Source organism: Chelon labrosus, assembly GCF_963514085.1.
Source record: "Chelon labrosus genome assembly, chromosome: 9".
Lineage (NCBI taxonomy): Eukaryota > Metazoa > Chordata > Actinopteri > Mugiliformes > Mugilidae > Chelon > Chelon labrosus.
This window is the reverse complement of record NC_140359.1, coordinates 14,113,144-14,133,462: the sequence shown is the minus strand read 5'-3', so window position 1 is coordinate 14,133,462 and position 20,319 is coordinate 14,113,144. Positions and strand designations below refer to the sequence as shown.

Sequence of the window (20,319 nt, the reverse complement as noted above, 5' to 3'; positions counted from 1 at the left end):
ACTCATCCGGGCTTTTCTTTAAATAATAAGACACAGAAATTCTTTAAGTAGGTGGCCAAAAAATTGCTATTGTGAATGACATCTATCCTGAGCTTTATTAATTGATTCAACTTAGATCTCTTAGAAGACAGCACAAGGACATTTAACACAGATTTTATGAATAAAATAAAATAAAACAAAAATCTATAAATATATTTAAAAAAAAAAAAAAAAGAGGCACAAACAAGAATTTTAAATATCTTAGAAAATATGTAGGGATAAAAAAAAAAAAGGAATCTCCTTACGAGAGCGGCGTTAAGACATTTCAACAGCCTAGGAGCCTCAGTGTCAGTGAAGTAGTACCACGTCTAACTGCAGTGCTCGTTTATTGTCTCGCGTGTCGTCGGCCATCTTTAGTAAGCTTTTTGCAGTGTGCTGTAATGTTTCAGAACTACTTAAAAATGCACATAAAAATAGGTCCCTAAATTAAAGCCATTTGCTCTCAGGGCTGGAGGAGGTTTTAAATGATTTGTCATAATATACATGTATAATTCACGCAACCATGCAATTTCTTAGTCTTTTACATATAATACAAGAGCATTAATAGTGTTTTTGATCGATGTAGCAATGCCAGTGTCCATTGGGGTAGAAGCATGGCTTTGAGGAGGTGCAGTAATCAAAGTAAAAATATATCTGATAATGTGATAACATGTCATCTCTACATGGTACTTCGTTATGGTATGAAGTTGGTTAATTATGTCCAATGGAGCACGACGGACAGATTTCACATCTTTGTTAAAAAGTGACACTGTACAATAGATTCCATGGCAACAAGTTAAAACCACAGTGAGAACCCATTGTTTCTGCTTCCACCCTCAATCCCACCCCTCCCATATGTGTATGTATGTATGTATGTGTGTGTGTATATATACACACATACATACATATATATATTTTAGAAGTTCATTCCAAACAGGATGGCAAATCTTGAGAAGAATAAAAAGACAGAGATCACGTTTTAAATAGGAAAGAAAAGAGACAAAAGAGGGACAAGGGCAGGTTTTAAATCATTGTACAAAAGAACAAACAGAAACCCACCACAACCAAACACTTATTCTTGAAAAATCCATCGGAAATTGATTTCTTTTTACAGGTTGCACAGTTTATTTCTGTTGCACCGCGTGACGTGCTCCAGTATGCCGAGGGGCGTGGGTTATGGCGAGAGAAAAGGGGACTTCACTCTTCCTCTGTGCATCCGAGCACTTCCGCGCGCAGGGTGATCCGGCCGTACCATGACCAGGGAAGGATCCGAACGAGCCGAGCGTAGATGGGTGGATCTATCACGTTCTTTCTGTGCGTGTCGTTGTCGAAGTTCCCCTGGAATACCTGTAATAACAATGACAAAAAAGGGACAAAATGTTGTTCACGTGCAAAACAGAAACTGATTTTGTAGTCAGCGCTTTGTCTGTCGTCTGGCCCCCGTTAACTGGAAAACTTTGGTGTTGCAGCAATATTCAAAGGCTTTAACACTCAAAAAAAATGTAGCCACATGTTTTAGCAGGCAACATGTTGTGGGAAAATATCTTCAGAGGAAGAACAGCAACAACAAAGAAATCACTGATGGCTTTTTTTATTAGGAGACAGGTGCAGAGCATTCTTAGTGTATTTCTTGCTTGAATTCTCATGACTGTTACCTTGAAGACTTCACGCTTGAAGAGCTGCTGAATGAAGCACAGCCAATCAGAGCTTCGATTCAAACAGCGCCAGAAACAGAGCATACCCTGAACCCGTACCTATTCTCGGCACTTTCCTTTTCATGCGCCGCACATGTGAGCACATAAGAGAACAGTTTCTCCCCCTGAGGAAAATTGTGTATTGTTAAAGTGGCACAGCTGGATGTACCACCTTCACATTTAGTGGAAAAACATCAGCTGCTGTTTCTCCTGCTAACTGAATGGTGTTAATAACGCGTACCTCAGGCTTGTTGGTCTCTTTCCCCTTAGTTTTGTGTCGGTTTCTTAAAATATTCACCTTGGTAACAAGAGAGAAGGCGTTGGTGGACGCCAGATATCTTCCTACGAAAGAAAGGCACTGCATCTCCAATAACATCCACGCACTCATATGCATTTTTGACCAACATGCAATGGCTACACATCTACTCGTAAAACTACTACTCATACTTAAAGTCAATGTCATATGTTTTACTGAAAGTACTGAGAATCCAGTTCTATTTCCATAATAATTATGAGCCTTCAGACGAAGCCTGAAACAACATTTAAATCACACCACATACAAATAAGCACAATTATCATACCGGGACACATGCTATTGTTGATATTTAGAACACTTGTGCGTGCTTAATAGACAGTGGAATGAAGTATATTAGAAGGAAATGTATCTACAGGGAGTGCTCCATTGAAGGATATGATCACTTCAATTAAACAGATATGATTATGCCTGTGTAATTGGGATATAATGGGATTCAGCGTTGTGTGGAATGGAGAAGCAGTCGGCTAAATCCAAGCAGGGGATTTTTTGGAGTAAATTTCATCTGAATCCCTTTTCAAATAATCATAAGAGGATAGGGTTTGGGAGATAAACAGTTTGGTGTGGTCGAAATATTCACAGACTGTACAGTATGGCAGAAGATCAGATCTAAGTTTTAGGTGCAAGGTTCACCCACTTTATCTGAATGTCCCCTGCATGTCCAAATCATAGAGCATCCTTTATTTTTTTTTGTATATCTGTAAAATAACTGCATGGAGGAAAAGCCGATCATTGCAGTGATATAACTTGAAAGTCAGCAGTATACTTTCTCAGCAGTGGGTGGAGTAAAGGTAAAGTATGCAAATTACACATTCAGTGCCAAAATACCTGCAAGATTTGGGCTCGTAATAGGCGAGAGGAAACTGCAATACACACTGTATATCTTACTTTAGATGCAGACTGTAGTGAAAAAAAATACAATTTAATAAGTCTCCTGTATTTTATTTGTGTATTTATTGTCAAGTATTAGTTAAGGGAAGAGCCCTGCTTCCTGAGTATTGGCAACATTCACTGGTATTAGTCTAATACAGTGATCATCCTCTCGTATTAGTTTAATGGCTCTGATACATACGCACTGATACCAGATTACGGCGATGCAACATTAGCTTCTCGTTAGCTGAGCAGGTAAGCAGCGGATAGTGGAGAATGTTTCCGTCTGATAACTGACTGCCCTCAGTGGACACTTCTCGAAAAGACTGTCTGTATTTTGGCTCAGTTCGAGGTGAAAAGTGAGCTCCTGTGAGGCTGTGGCATCAGAGACTTCTTTTATTGAAGAAACACGAGGACCACGGGATCAAAAAACAGCCAAGCCAACCTCAGCTGCAGCTGTCAAAAGATGCTTCACTGACACGTAAAATGCTGGTTTAAATCTTTTGCTAGATATCAAACATCAACACCGTTGCGGTGCCCCAGTCACTCCCACTATATGGATATAGACAGATCTAAATATCTGACAAACGACTCGAAATAACACCAAAGTTATATGGGTGAGTAAATGATCGTATTTTATGCCAGAAATAAGGTCCAAGTTGTAAAAAACAGTAGTTCCCCTTTAAGTATTTGTATCGGCGAGTATCCAGATACTGACCAAAAGTGCATTCGTAGTCGTAAGTTAATTAAATCGACTCAGTTAATCAAGTTAAGTACATCATAATGTAATTTAATTATTTATTTTGCAAAAAGTGAACATTAACGCTGCTCCACCCTTGTAATAAACAAGAAAGTGCCTTTATGATACAGTTTAAAGACAAAAAGAAAAATATAATTTAGATCTAAAAAAGGAAACTTAAAATAGTAATCTTAAAGTTGTAACTATTTAATTCTTTTTAGCTTTCTTTAGAAACTCAGCTAAGCCTACAGCTTAAGATTGAATCTCAATAAAACACAAAGCTCAAGCAAACAAGCTATGATAAAGAACTCCACACGAGGTTTAGGCTATTTGTAATTATTCAGAAGTTTATAAGAGCTTCTGTGTAAGGTAAAAATGCTAAGGGCACTTACGCTTGATGTTAGTGCCCAAGAAAACCCAAAAGTGGGAATTCCATTTCATACTGGCACTAATGACACTCATAAATCAGTTGTTTATATATAAAATGAATCTCAGTTAAGCGTATAACTGTATAGTCTCAATAGAGATCCTTTATTTTTTTAGTTTCTAGATGAAGTTGTAGCCTGAAACATGGTTTGCAGATAGTCTCATAGACTATATTTAGTAATCCAGCATCGGATTTACATGCAAGACATAATTGTCCCAGCCCTGCGATAGACTGGCGACCTGTCCAGGGTGTACACCGCCTTTCGCCTGATGACAGCTGGGATAGGCTCCAGCAGACCCCGCGACCCTTAACAGGAACAAGCGGTTACAGAAGATGAATTAGAGGACAGTCTTCTTTCATTACTTTTCCTATTTCACATGTGTAATACATTTGCAGGTCACCTTTTCAACCTACATTGTTTTTCATCATCTGCCTCCTGCAGTGAAACCCATTCTCTCCCCAGCCTTTCTCATCTGTACTGTAGCACCTGGCTTAGACAGTCAGGCAAGGCGTGTTTCTGGAGACGAGCGAACAAAGCCACTCACATGGCATCCTGCTCTCTGTCTTGTCTTTCTCTTCTTCTACAAACAGTATGTCCTCAAGCTTTTCTTTTAGTGTATTTAGAATTTCAAAGTGCTTGAGAAAAACACAATGTATTTTAGGTTTCCTGATCTTGTTAATCCCTTCTTCGGTATGAAATATATTATCTAATGTCACGTCTGTCCAATAAGTCAATCTCCTTAGTGGTGTGTATGTGTATATAATTGCTTTTCTGTCTCTGCATGAAGTGAAAATCAAATTATAACACACAATCTCAGCAGGTGCTCTTTTTTAGAGAGACCAGACATCTCAGCAGTGCAATAAATACACTTTACATAACCATCTCCGATGAGTTTTAGGTAATATACTAAATGTTATACAGTTATGTGAACATATCTTTAGGCACCCTCCGGCAATTGAACAACACAAGAAGAAACGTGGCAGATTTATTCAGAGAGCGTTTAAAATGAACTTTCCCTTCCCATTCTACCTATTTTGATGTTCAATAAGAGTGTACAAATTTGTACAAATACAAATGTTGGGACTTATGTTCCAGTACCAGGTAGGAAGCATAGACTGTACAGAGATGGAAGGCGAACAGCTCCTCAAAAGCCAAAGCAAGTAGAGCTCCCCCTGGTGACTGGCTGCAGTATAGGTCATAAGCTCCACCTTCTCCATGTTAGCGGATGGGACTTGGGCCAAACTAAAACACTAAAATACACATCAAATTTTTTTTTTTTTCCAAATTATTTTGGTTTCAGTCATTTTAGGTAGTTAATATAATGCATGTTCAAGTGTCATTTTTTTGGATAAGTTTTGTTTTAGTTAGTTGACACTATAGAAACAGGATGTGACTGAATGCCAGCCGCTCCGTAAAGGGGTCCCGTGGGACAGTGAGAGTTGTAAAAAAATTTTTTTAAATAAGTACAACATATGATCAAACATTTCTCTGGAACTGGTGCAGGTAGAGCAGAGCGTAGTATTAAATGAAAACGTGAGTGAGTCTGCAGGAAGTGTGATTGGGTGTTTGATAACGCGTCTCTGCGTGGCTCCACTCTCGGACCGCACTGCACAGCCTGCACAGACCAAACTCACAAGATGGCGCTGCCGTATCCCCTGGAAAACTAGCGTCAGTTTAGCCAATGCAAGGAAGTGGCGACGCATGGTCCATATTTATACAGTCTATGATAGGAACTATCATGTGGTATATTATTGACTTTGTCACGAATAGCACTGTCCACATCCAGGTTTCAGATCAGCCAAGCATTTCTGAGGTTACCCACAGTGAAGTACATCATTGCCCATAACCAGAATCACAAAAGACTCGTACTCCTAAACATGCAGGTGGTGGGCCCATATGATAGCGGCCCAACCTTATTACTTTAGGCCATCTGGTACAGTCACTTGCCTGGAAGCTCCTCTCATTGTCCCAGGAGGTGCTGCGTGACATTTAGTGTAGCTTTCTGCAATTAATCATCACGTCTAATGATGAAAAGTCACACTCTCTGAATAACAAACAACTACAACACATAAATGTACACTATAACAGGTGTGTTCAGTGTTCACTGCACTGTTTCACAGAATAAGCACAAACTGCTGTTATGTGTTCAAAAGTACTGAAACAGCTATTTAAACATTTCAGCAGTTTTTTTAAATTGCAAATGCATACATTCGTCATATAATAAATGTAGACTAAGAAAGGTCCTCACACACATCTTCAAATCTATTGTCTTTACTACACTTGATGGTGGGAAGTGAGAATTGTTTCACCTGCAGGATTGTTGCCACAACTGTGATGTGGCAACCAGAGCACTTGCTAACACGAGAGAAAAGGCAGGGCAGCAAGCACATAAAAACCACTGGCTGCCTGAAATATGACAAAGGTGTCTCCTGGACTGTCTGGGGACGTGCACGGTATCAGAAGTAACGTCTGTCAAATAAACTCTGTGGAATAGGAAATGTGAAGAATGACAATAAAAAGGACAAATAATGTTAGGAAGAAAAGAAATGATAAGGATGAGCAACGTGATGAAAGAGCAGCAACATATTGGAAAAAGACTTAGTGTGAACAAAAGATTTCAGAGACAGAAATGAGATGAGAACAAAATACATCATTTTTATTAACTTAGAAGAAGAATGCATCTAAAACTGAGGTAGTCGACTGCAAAGAAAACATAGGGATACTCAGAAACTTCTTGTCAGTGTTGGACTATATCCTGGTTTATAATGGAGGTAGGTCATGTACGTATAATGTAAGACATATGAACATATGAAAACCATTAAACATCTAATTTGATTTCATCGGGACTTTATAGAATCAGGTTTGCGAATTGTGCAAAAGGTTAAAGGTAGTATTTTCAGTGCTGACCAAACTGATTGAACTGGGAGATGTTACACGAATATTTACATTCCTATATTGTAACCTTACACACCGATCAGCCACAACATTAAAACCACTGACAGAAGTAACTAACATTGACAATCTTGTGAAAGCACAATGTTCCGCTGGGAAACTTTTGGACCTGGCATTAGTGTGGATGTTACCTAGACATGTACCACCCACCTAGACCACACCAGGCACCCCCAACCCATAGCAAGGACACTCTTTGATGGCAGCAGCCATCCCCAGCTACGCAAACAAAAACATTTCAGGAACAGCTCAAAAAACATGAAGAACAGCACAAGGTGTTGACCTGGCATCCAAATTCACTAGATCCCAAACTGATCAAGTATCTGTGGGATGCACTGGAACAAGCCTGATCCACAGAGGCCCCTTCCCTCAACCCCTAGGACCCAAAGGCCCCCCACTAACAACATCTCGCCAGACACCACAGGACACCCACAGAAGGACCATGTCCATTCTTTGATGAGTCACAACTGCTTTGGAGGCACAAGGTAGACCTACACAATATTAGGAAGGTGGTCATAATGTTATACCTGATCGGTGTAGGTGTGGAGCTAGTTATGTCAGTTAACCACCCAGAACTACATTATCCAACAGCCACGACATAAGGACAAAGGGCACATGTCTCTGAATGCGTCTTCAGTCTGACCCAAGGGCCTCACTTCTACTCCGAACTATTGACTTTCCATTCAGATAGATTTATGAATACGCCTTACAATTGAAGGCCTACTCCATTATTTAAACGTGCTGCACCGGTCAAAGGATCAGGTCACCGAGATCTCTTTGCTCTATGCCCTCATGTTGCCTGAGGCGGCGGCGGTAATACCAGGAAAACTCTTCTATGTCTTCATTGAAGGGTCAAGAGTGGCCTGCCAGCTTAGAGGAGGCAGTTACACTCAATCAGACTGAAACGCACAACAAGACCACTTCCTCAAAGAGGTCAGCGATAAGTTATCTGCAGACTGCAGTTTTCTTATCCTGGGGTGCGCTGATTCTCATGGCTAACATTCTCTAGAACTGTAGAAATAAAATAAAAAAAATCTGACGATTAGCGGTTCATCTTCAGATGATTGTGTTCGCAGCTGTCAAACCCACCTCGTGACCTGGAGGGAATTGAAGCCTCTAATGGCTAATTAACCCCATGTCACCAGAATGAAACACTATTAAACCTAAATCAATTGCTTTTGTGCCCCATCAACAGACTGTGTAAATATTGACACCCACAAAAGAGCAGGCGTGCGGGGCTAGTCGGCGCAGCGACACAGGTGTGCATGCAACTGAGCCGATATGTAAAATAATGCGACGTATTCCGGTTTAATTAATTTTACACAATGCGCTGTGTTGTTCCTTGCCTCAGTTACATCTGCTGCGCTCAGGTATTTGGGATTTGTGTGCAGAGAAAAGGCAAACACGGCACTCGACGGATTCCGTAGCGGGATACTGTTGGTGTGAGTGCCGCCGTGCCCTGCTTTGACGACATCTGTATTCTGACAGAGCCTCCTCTCTCAATCTAGATCTAACTGCCTGCAGACTCTGCCACACAGGAGCTGGAGGGGGGAGCTGAGAAGAATACTTACAAGCCTCTACCGCTGTGTTCCAACCAGACATCCAGACACACGCGCGCTTTCGCAGTATATCCCTGCCAAGTCGGGCATTGTGGTGTGGCAGGAGGAGCCTGGGGAATCCAACAGCCAAATGTGTCCTCTAACATTAATGGCTGCTTGAGCTGACTGAAGGGGGAAAACACCTTGAAGAATCATACATCTGAACAGCCACTTGGCTCCATCTAGGGACAAACTGATTGACATTTTCGGTAGTCTTGCTTAACACGCCTGTCCTCTAATACAGAGCACACATAGTCAGATTGAATGCCGATCCTTGGTTCTGAATTTAAGAGCGATAATAAAACGAGGAGCACTGTCGATGGTTATGCAAAGGAATCGTGTTTGATTTAGTTAAAAATAAATGTGGAGCTGGATAAAAGTGCTGTGCTCTGGGGTTCTTTTCTTCTCAAAATGAGATTTAAAAATAAACATAATAGGCTCCCGACATGTCACCTTTCTCCCTTTTCCTTTGCATTAAGATGTGGACTTTAGAAGGCCTCCAGTTCCTAGTATCCAGGTTACTTAAAATCATGCTGAGCCTGCGTTGGCCCCTTTCCAAAGATCATCATGGGTGTTATAAACTCTTCAAGCTATAGATCTGAAGTGCAGAAATGAAAAAAATAAAAGATAAAAATACATATATTTTTGGCTGCTGCACTAGATCTGCAACACAGGCATAAACAGAGATTGGGTATTTGCCTTAATAAACTGCTGCTCAGATATATCACGCATGAGCAGAATAGAATAAAAGTCTTTCTTTAAGAAAATCATATTTAGAAATGGCTGTTGACGTTAACACATAACCCTGTGAACTGCTCAAAATCAATCTTTACGAGGAAAAAAATATATAGCTGAGGCTTTTATGTGCTCAGACTGAAGGGTATGGTGTGACAATGAGCTATGAAATGACGGCAAATTAATAACTAAAGGATTTTAAGTTGTGAGAAAACAACCCGGCGATGCCTTCAGATGGGGATTTTATTTTTTAACGGAAGAAGTTCTCGTTAATAAATGAAGGTCTGGCACCTTGAACAAAACCAGTTTTCTATAAAAAAAAAAAAAAAAAGAGACCACACTCAAGCGTGAACTCTGTGAATCTGAATGTATTATTAAGAGACCAGATTCAGAGTATCTGTGCACATTATTGCACCTGGTCACAACATATTATGCACAGCTACAAGTTTGAATTAAGCAATTTTAAGTACTGGCAGCTGGGCTTTAAAAAAAACAACTGAAAATGCAAATGTCTTCCACAAGCTTCAAATGCTAAAACATGCTAATCGTAAGTACTGGAAAAACTAAACAAATTGAAATTATGCTTGAGATAAAAATAAAACCTTCAGATTAAACCAACAAATTATCCAGTACGTTAAACCGCAGATACTGCAGTTGTTTGTCTTCTTGATTTCCATAGGCAACGCATCAGCATTACACGAATAAGAACGGCTTATCTTTCAATAACACAGCAAGAGAGAAAAGTAAACATTACCTCTCCTGACACCAGCATCTGAAAGACAAGAGGCTTCAGCTTTAGCTGTAACCCTGTGCCTGCAGCTCTCCTGATATCAGCAGAGAGGCGGCTGCAGCTCTGCACTGTCTCTGCTGTCGCGGGTGATTGGAATGGACATGTGTACTCTGTTGAAGGGCCGTAAACAAGATTTTCAGTCCAGCACTGGCCAGGCCAGGTTGACAGAACGGTCTTATCTGATCCCAGACCAGAGGGAGGCAATGGGGACAGAGCGGGCGAGTTCAGTTCGGGCAGCAGATAAGAAGATGCTAAAGGGAAGTGGAAAGCAGAACCAGACAGCTCCCAAAATGGACATTTTCACACTTACTACCTGTCTTTTTGACATTTGCCGCTTTCTATTTTTGTGGGCTTCAGGTTTGTTTCCCTTCATGTGCACTTTTCTTGGAAACAGCTCCACTGCACTTTGGTCTTAAATGTGTTTCTGGTGATCCAGACATTAATATAGCTATAGCTTTAACCTCTGAGACCTGCGTTTAATCAAAGTCATTATGTGGCGTGAATGAAAGCAGCTTACCTTGTCCTTCCCCTGTTTCTCATCTTGATATACTTTCCACCGCTCTCCATCATTACTGTAGGCAACTTTGTATGAGCCAACAAACTGCACATGGCCAAAGTCTTTAGCTCCTTGGGTGATGATACCCGTGACCTTGGTTGGCACAAGCAGGTCCACCTGAGAGAGAGGCGAAGGCCGCCAGAGGAGAGAGAGGAAGGGAGACAAACAGAGCAGAGAATGATAAATTTGGTTGCTCAAGAAACTTGAAGCGGGTGAAAAAAAAAAAGAAAAAAAGTGTCAGATGTGCTAAATTTTCACATTCCAGTCAGCATCTTTCCTTTTCTTTCGATGTCATCAGAGGACTTACTGAATAAAGACACTGTGTGCGAGTCAAGTCAGTTTCAATTATTCACAGGATATTGAACAACAAGGCTAAGTCCACAACCTCGCCTCAGCAAAACAGAAATTGCATGCTGCAGCAGCTTCAGAGACCCACACTGCTCCATTTGGGTTAATTTTTAATAGGATCTCATTTGTTGCAAACAATTTACTGCGGCAGAATGCCATTAAATAAGCAAACTGTTACTTTTGTCAACACTTTAGTGTCCAATTATGCTTTGTTATTTAGACAAGTATTCGGCACTGTGGGTTTGAGTTAAGCTGAAACCCAAAAAGCATGGAAGGACTCTGCACCGAGGAGAAATATCCTAAAAATGGTCAAGCCATACTACAAGAAAGGTGTTTCAGTTGTTGGAGTTATGTCAAATGAATAATATACTATGATGTGAGAAACAAACGTAGTATTACAAAGTGAATCCCTCTCGCTATCTTTCATAAGGAAGAAACGGCCATTATAGTTTAACATATCAAAAGATTTGAGAAATTAAAGGTGGGAAATTTCCATATCTACAGTACCCATGTGATCTACCTTATTTGAAGGAGCTTGTCGTTTTATAACGATAAATAATTAATGGCATGTCCTGGTGATATTATTAGCCCAAATGTCACCATAAAACTGCCACACTTACCACATACATCAGTGCAGCACAAATTTGCCATCTGTATGGGAAGAAAAACCGGGTTCGACTTGGCATTTTGCTCTGACATAGATAGAGGCAAAATTTAGAAGCACGGAGAGCGCATGAGGGAAACGTAAGCACAGAGATTTATTTCCTTTGCTGAATATGCTGTACACAACACCGAGACAACCATACATCAAACTAATTGGCCTGGTCACAGGCCAACATATACTGTGTCACACCGCTCTGACAAAAGAAAATAAGGCCCCTCGTAGATTAAACAAATAAGCAAACAACCAGCGCATGAGGTACGGTTCAGTTTCATTCCCTCACCTCCTGGTCTTGATGTGTCGCAGACCACTGCAGCGCATCTTTCTATATCGCACTTCTGTTGCCTGCAATGTGTTACAAACCCTAAAACAATCTTTTTTTCATTTCTTTTTTCTGAGTCGTGATGTGGAAGTTATCCCTGTAGAGTTTTCATCTCTCAGAGAGAGCTTTTCTTCTCTCCCTGCTACTTTAAGCTGGAGGACTGCTCCCTTGGTATTATAGAGGCTTTCTTAAATGCTGACATCCTGCTGTGCACATAAGCAGAAATAGACCTTGGTCCTGACACACATGTACACAAAGCCATGCCTTAGCAACTACAAAGCAAACTCTTGACTCTTTAAAAGGCGTCCGAGCGGATAAACACCCAGCTCTCCATTTGTGAAATGTTAAGCTAAAGAAAGTAGGGCAGAAGTTTGCATGTAGACATACCTCAACTCTTAACAAAGCTGCGGTTACAGGTATGCATTTATGCAGATGCGGCACGGTGCACGCTTCATTTGTTGCAAATGCACTATTCATGAAGTTTTGCCTTTAAATGAATTCTGTCTGCTTCCCTTCGCGCGTAATGTAGTGCTCACCACTGATTCTGGATGCAGCTGTGCCAGCAGTGTGGAATATTGCGCTGCGATGTATATGAATACCTTTAAACAACAGCTCTGTTAAAATGACAGTAATGTCACAACAAGCCTCCGGGATAAAGGGGGCCAAAAAGAAATGGTGGCAGGGGCTGTTTGGTTGATTCAAAGGGGCGTGACACGTTGCATTGTGAGGCTTTGATTATACTCCAGTTGCAGAACATTGAGGTAATCTCGTTCTACCCAAGCAGTCGAGTCTGCCACCAAAACAAAGGCATGCTTGAAGGGGAACCTGTAATTGCTGTCACAGGTAGCGGTCAAAAAATACGACCGCTCCTAGCGACGCCGCCTCTGAACACTTTGATGGCCCAAACTGAATTAGGGAGCGAGATAAGCTTGTTAAAGCAAGGCCTCTCCTCCAGCCCCCACCTTCTGTTCTTTCTCCCATCGCATTCTCAGCCTCATTCCCCTCTCCGTAAGCTTTTACCCCAGACAAACTAGGAGTGTGTAGTCTTTGCAGCAATCTCTGGATGCTCGTGGTAGGTATAGATGTTACAAAGAAATGAAACACGATAATCAATTACAGAATTTTTGCCTGCTGCATCTGAGATTACAGAATAAGAATCATACAGCTCTGATCTAAGATTCTAGTTTTGCAACAAATGCAGCAAAAACATCCAAATGGAGACAGGGTCAATTACTTGTTTGTACTTCTCATCGGCTGCGTGCAGAGAGGCGACTTCTGTGCGCTTCAGCCAGACAAACCCTTATCTCTCCTGCTCATTAAGACACGAGTTGGTGTGTGAATCTCATGTCCCCATTTGAAGTGGGTTTGCCATTGCAGGATAAAGAGATTAATACAGCCAAAGGCAGCTTTAAAAGGAGCCAAATGAGGCCCAGTTTCTCATTTTATATACACAGTGCATGCATACATAGCAACCCGCCAACATCCTCTCTCCAGCAGATTTAACTGACTCATTTAATCTATACAGCCTGAAGCGGGCTCGTGTGTTTGTTCCAGAGATGCATATGTTCTGTATATTCACAGTGCAGAAGTCAGAATGACGTGTTACTCAGGGAGCAATGAGGAAGACATTGCTATGGTCCATCAATCGCACAGCGGGGCAGCTATCATTAAAGCTTAAAGCCGTGGTAAGAAAATGAAAATGTCATGCTTCATTGCTTCTCTCTCGAAAAATACTTGATAAACCTGTGGCCAGTCTATTTATTTAAACATACATATACAATCCATAACACTGTAAGATTCCCTCCACATGACCACAACGCAAAATCATTATCATGCTAAACCATCAGAAGGTCTGTAAAGGTTTCTCAGAGGACCAAGACCATGCTGAGATAAAATCATGTTGAATAGTGTTAAGTTCAGGTGGTGGAAATTAAACATGAAACATAATTAAAAAAGAATGAAGAACTCTATTCCACGTGTCAAGCATACTGACAATCAAGCGTGCACATTTTCATCCACTGAGCAAGCACACAGGAGAAATCAAAGTCACTGTCTGTCAATATTTTATTCATTTTTTTATTTATTTTTTTCCAACTCCTCCAGGCTCGTGTTGTTTCGGCGGTTTCACAGTGCGCAAGCGTGAATCTCAGATATCGCACGAAAGGCAGGAACGCACACAACAGACAGTGACTCATGTAGTCACCTACGACAACTGTCAATATGTTTCTGTAGATAATTTAAAATGGGATAGTTCGTTAAATAGTGCACAAGCATCATGGATGTTTGGTTGACACATATTGTGTTTACATGGGAATTCATCACTTCCACAGTTAATCTGAATAATCCCACTCAGATCAGATGCAGCCACCTCGATGGCTGGCCTGATGGAAAGGAATTTTGAATGGTATTGAGAAGGGTATCCAGTTGGAAAAGAAAATATTAGTGCCTAAAATATTAGTGCCTAATATGCGTATAAACACTTAATCCGATAATTTCCAGTTGTTCAAAGGAGCCACAAGTGCTTTAAGAGCCAGAATCAGTGTGGTCAGCGCTATCTTTTACTATTGAATGAATTCAGTGATATCAATATAGTTGGATGGGAAATAACTTCTTCTTCTTCTTCTTCTTCTCTTTATGATATATTTCTGGCAGATTCGTCACTTCATAGCGGGCAGAACCACAACCACGCATGTCAAATAAATTCTATTGTGACTGATGTTTTGGGGCATGTGATTATATATGGTAAGGCTTATTGGATCATTTTATTTAGAGTCTGCGTAATGAGTTAAGTTGAATGTTAATCAGACTGATTTCAATCGGGCTGATGTAACGTTGTCTATGTAAACAAACACTCCATTCTCCAGGAGAACGAGGGAGCCAGCACACGGGCCCCAGGGTTTTTGGGCCACAGGAGAAGAGTCCTGACATAACGTTTCCCGTGCTGTATCAGATCTCCTTACCATCTGAACATAACATCACATGGCACATACCACAGCAAGAAGCTACTGTCTCCATACATGACCGTTAAGCCGAAAAGCACAACCAGAATTATTGTAAAAAAAAAAAACAGATATGAGGTACGAGGCTGCAGGCAGATAATGTCAAGACAGATGGCTGCCTGAGTACAGCACTTCTCTGCTGAGTGCAAAGAAAAGCCTGTTTGGGTCACGATCATTTTCTGCGTTGAAAAATGTGCCACTGCACGCAGAGGTGAGGCGGCTAAACCCTTTCCACAAGATGAAGCGGTGGTCTGAGGCTCACTGAGGTTAAAAAATATCGTACGTGACATATTATTTTTTCAGAGCGAAGGAACACTGCTGCAGTACAAGTGAAAGTGAAAATGAAAAGATATCAAATAAGTTGCGTCCTTACTCAGCAATTACATTGGCTGAAATAAATTAGACCAAAAAGCTCATTCATTTTGTTTGTATTTTCATTACTGTAGCAAACAAACAGCCTGCAGCCCTTCATGAGCACAGCCTGTTAGACAAAGAACCATAATGACTTATTATTATGTAAAATCTAGAGTGCTGATTATAAATAGCTGCAGGCCAAATTGAAAAAAAAAAAAAAAAAGACAGAGAGGGAAGTCTCTTATGAGCTCGCTCAGGGCCTCGTTTTAATACACCTTTATACTTTCAGGTTGCACGAGGTGGGGGGTAGAACTTACCCACAGCTTCCACCTGACAGATAAGGAATATTCTTACCTAAAGACTAGGTTTCAGGAAAGGAAGAGATTGAGCAATGTCTGGAGAGGAACAATCCATTGTACATCAACTTTGACGACTTCTGGAAAGCTTTTGACAGCTTGCATCGTGACACCTTGTGGAAGATCGTGCAGTCATATGGAGTTCCCCCAAAGATGACTGCACTGATGAAGATGTTCTACCATCAATTCAGTGCAGCGTCATTGTCAATGGCAACCATACTCTTCCTGTTTGCCATTGACTGGACTATGCGTAAGACCACCTCAGACAAGCCCAGGGACTTCCAGTGGACTCTCTTCACCCAGCTAAAAGATCTTGATTATGCTGCTGACCTTGCTGTTCTTTCCACCAATCACAAGCACCTACAAGAGAAGACTGACAGGACTGGCAGATTTGCACAACAGACTGGTCTGAACATGAACACCTCATGCACAGATCACTGTGGATGGTGTTGAGGAGTTTACATACTTGGGAAGTCTCCTCAGTAAGGATAATTCATGCAGCAGGGACGGCACATTTGCAAGTCTTCAGAACATCTGGAAAACCCAAGATCCAAATGTATAACAGCAATGTTAAGTCAGTCCTGCTGTGTGGCTCGGAACGCTGGCGAGTGCTTGAGAGCGACATGAGAAAGATCAACGAAGCCACAATAGGTGTCTACGGAAGATATGTTGCATCTTTTGGCCAGACAAGATCTCCAATGAAGGCCTGTACCAAAAGACAAACTGTCGCAATGTGTTACCAGAAATGAAACATCAACGGCTCAGATGGCTGGGGCATGTCCTCCGAATGCACCAAGATTGCATTCCGAAAGTAGCCCTGAGATGGACCCCATCTTAACTCCAGGTTAACAGCAAACAAAACAGGTGCATGACCTATTGTCACGCTGCTTACAAGAAAGCTATGTTTGTGGTAAATGGCTTGATAAAATACCACCTGCTTTCTTTCATTCATTGATTATCCGTAACTGCTTGTCCTCTAGAGCAGTGGTTTTCAAAGTGGGGGCCGCCAGGGCGTGCTAGGGGGGCCTCAGACAATTGGAGGGATGATAAGAAAAAAAAATTAGAAAAATGAAAAAAATTGAATCTAATTATTTTTAACCATTACTATAAATATAATCTAATGATTTTATGAATCACTATTATAAAATATAATCGAATTGTTTTTTAAATCATTATCATAATTATTAATAATATATCATATCTAAATGTTATTTGCCATGCTCATCTTTCTGATTCCCTGCCAGTCAAAACATCGTTCATGACCTCATAATCTGTGTAGACCTGGCGGTTTGCGCCATTTATCAAGCTGCTTTGCTCCTCAAGCTAGCATGTAGCTAGCATGTAGCTAGAGCAAAATGGACAGGTTTTTTACAAGAAAGAGACCGAAGGAACAGACCAACAGCCCTGTCGTAGAGGACACTGCTGCAAAAAAATAAAAATCTAAGAACTCCTGGCCAACTAAAATTACAACTAAAAGCACTTATGCTAAACAAATGTAATAGTTATTGAATAGTGAATAAAAGTAAGAAACATTATAAAAGATGACGTTTCTTTACATATTTTGTAGCAGTGTCTGTAGGTTTGCAAAGGGGGTCCCCGACCAGAAGCTAATGCTGTTTGGGGGGCCTTGGCATGGAAAAGTTTGGGAACCCCTGCTCTAGAGGATCGCGGGGTCTGGGGTACACCCTGGATAGGTTGCGACTCTATCACGCGGCTAACACAAAGGGACAAAACAACCCTTCACACACACATCAAAAACCTACGGCTAATTCAGAATCGCCAATAAAACCTAACGAGTATGTCTTTGGACCGTGGGAGGAAGCCGGAGCACCCGGAGAGAACCCACGCAGGCACAGGGAAAACATGCAAACTCCTCACAGAATTTGTGTGAATGCATAATGTTGCACCACTGTTTGCGCAGAGCAAGTAGGTGATCATGAGCTATCACTAAACTGCTCTTTCTTAGGGATGAACACAGTCCCTCTCAGTAATCCTTGTTGAGCAGAATCAAAGTCGACCATTTAACAGGCTCTGTGCAGTAACTTGTAGTCTGAGAGCTGTGTCTGAAAGTAATACTAAATCTTTCTAATTTAAATATGGGTCCTGTGAGGCACATATGCTGCATGTACCCAGCACACACACACACACACACACACACACGGAGTGAATCTCCTTTCAAACACCTTTTGTGGCTGGTGTTTCCACATGGGGTGGTGGGATGTCAAAAGGTATAAATGCCTGCTGAGCTCTCACACAGTGAAGGGAAGGTGTGTAGGTAGTATGAAGTAGCCCCGGAGCGTTCGGCATGGAAAAAGGTAATGTCACAGAGGGAAGACATCACAGGCCGGTCAGTGTGGCACTGAACATCTTCTCTTTTTTGAAATGTGACTTGTATACAATGGGTTTTTTTTTTCTTTTTTTTTTTTTTTGAAAGTGCTAAATGTGGAATCGAATCCAGACCCCTGAAAGAAACATCTTCATGTGGCATGCGGTGTCCTGACATGTGCATAGATGTCGCTGTGACAGATCGAGAGGACTCGCTTTGGCAGCACATTACAGGAGTCAGCTGGTTGGCTGGTCAGAGCACATCTTACAGCCAAACTGATGGGGGCTATGAATGCGAGAGAAGCGCTGCGCGGTGACTCGCGATTGAATTGCGAAACGGTGGCAAACGCACAAATACATGGCATAAACATTGCTGTGCATTAAAAATCCTCCCCCTTCCATCCTGCGACTCTTCTCTCCAGTCTTCATGCCAGCATATTTACATGATGCAATGCTGCATGCAAGTGAAATTAATGTCTTTCTTATTCTGAATTTATGCTAGAATTTGCACATATTCACAGTCAGGCTCAGTGCAAATAACCCTGTTACCTGATCAAACATTTTAACCACCCTAGCAGATAGGGTGAGAATGCTGGTTTCCCTGAAGATGAATCCTCCTAAACAGCGACACCAGACAATAATTTCCATATCTGCAGTGGAATGTCTCAGTTTCTATTAGATGGTAAATCTTACGAACACTCACATATATCATAATGACTCTGCTTAAACCATCATGGGTACATTCACAGTACATAAAGAGAAATGTCACAAAAACGTCTTTATGGATTGCCATTTCCCCATCTGGGTGAACTTTAATAACTCTGGTGATCCCTCAGATTTCCCTTTACTGACAGTTCCATCAGATTCAGCTGTACTGAAGTAAATGTTATGCTAAAAAGCTGAATTTAAATGATGGACATGGTCCTGTAAATATAGACTGCTGAGTGTTAGTGCACTAGCAATGTCCTAGGGAGCCTGTCTGAATGCTAATCATAGCATTTAAGCAAGACTTTGACTTGTTTTATCAGTACAACATACAGACATATTGATTTCTCAACGCAAAAGGTATTATTGAGGGCCGAATTACACAACGATCAGCCACAACATTAAAACCACTGACAGGTGAAGTGAATAACATTGACCATCTTGTGACAATACAATATTCTGCTGGGAAACTTTTGGACCCGCTATTCGTGTAGATGTTACTTAGACATGTACCACCCACCCAGACCAGACCAGGCACCCCCACCCCATAGCAATGACACTGCTTGATGGCAGCAGCCATCCCCCACATAGAAAAACGCTTTAGGGGACAACTCAAAAAAACTTGAAGAACAGCCAAAGATGTTGACCTGGCCTCCAACTTCACTAGATCCCAAACTGACCAAGTATATTTGGGATGCACTGGAACAAGCCTGATCCACAGAGGCCCCTTCCCTCAACCCATAGGACCCAGAGGCCCCCACTAACAACTTTGTGTTGTTAGTGGACACCCTCCACACCACAGGACGCCCTCAGAAGGCCCACGTCCATTCTCTGATGAGTCAGAAATGTTTTGGAGGTACAAGGGAGACCTACACAATATAATATTATATATAGTAAATGCTAACATTTCAATCCACCCTTGATTGAAAAGCGACTCTCCCCTTTAACAGCTTGCGAGACAAACACCTGCACGGTCAGCTATTTGTTTTCCAAAAATGTTTTCAATCATTTATAATTTAACTTGAAGAACTTTAAAGTAGAAGGTGCATATTCAGGCCAGTACACTATTACTTAATCCCCAATCTTTGCTCCAAAAAGAAAGGGAGGTTTTCATCAATGCCAGTACATTAAAGCTCAAAAATTACTACCTGAATAGGCCTGTAATGGTCTACTCAGAGCACACAGCCATAAAACAGATGGAGCCTCTCTTCAGCATGTCAAGTTAAGTCTAAACGGTTGCAGGAAACGACGACGGGAATTGGCCATGGCAAAAGGAACAGGAAGGAAATCAACCATGGTGGTCTGGATCATTTAGAGCTATTAAAGCAAGGAGAACAGCATCTGCAGAACCGGCCAGATGCTCGCCATGTTTGGATGAGTGAAGCGAGGGAGGCAGATCATGTGCGTAAAAAATGGCGTTGACGGTGCGCTAGGAAGGGGACTTGGGGGAATTTCACACCCTGTTTAATGCGCACCGTGACTAGACATCTGATGGACACCCACTCGCTGATAAAATCCAGTAGTCTGCCTCCACGTGTGATCTTGACTGAAATCAAATC

The 20,319-nt window shown here is 41.5% G+C and overlaps 1 protein-coding gene across 2 annotated transcripts in view; it reads right to left on the bottom strand.

The window, feature by feature from the left end:
- Positions 1-929: 929 nt before the first annotated feature.
- Positions 930-20,319, bottom strand: part of edil3a (EGF-like repeats and discoidin I-like domains 3a) — a 108,096-nt gene continuing 88,706 nt past the window's right edge. For both annotated transcript variants that reach the window (XM_084551026.1, XM_084551027.1), the window contains exons 9-10: positions 10,652-10,807; positions 930-1,365 (exon numbers count right to left, since the gene is read on the bottom strand). In XM_084551026.1, the coding sequence (XP_084407152.1) occupies positions 1,216-1,365; positions 10,652-10,807 (306 nt within the window). In that variant the 3' untranslated portion in view covers positions 930-1,215. The remainder of the gene's footprint in view (positions 1,366-10,651; positions 10,808-20,319) is intronic.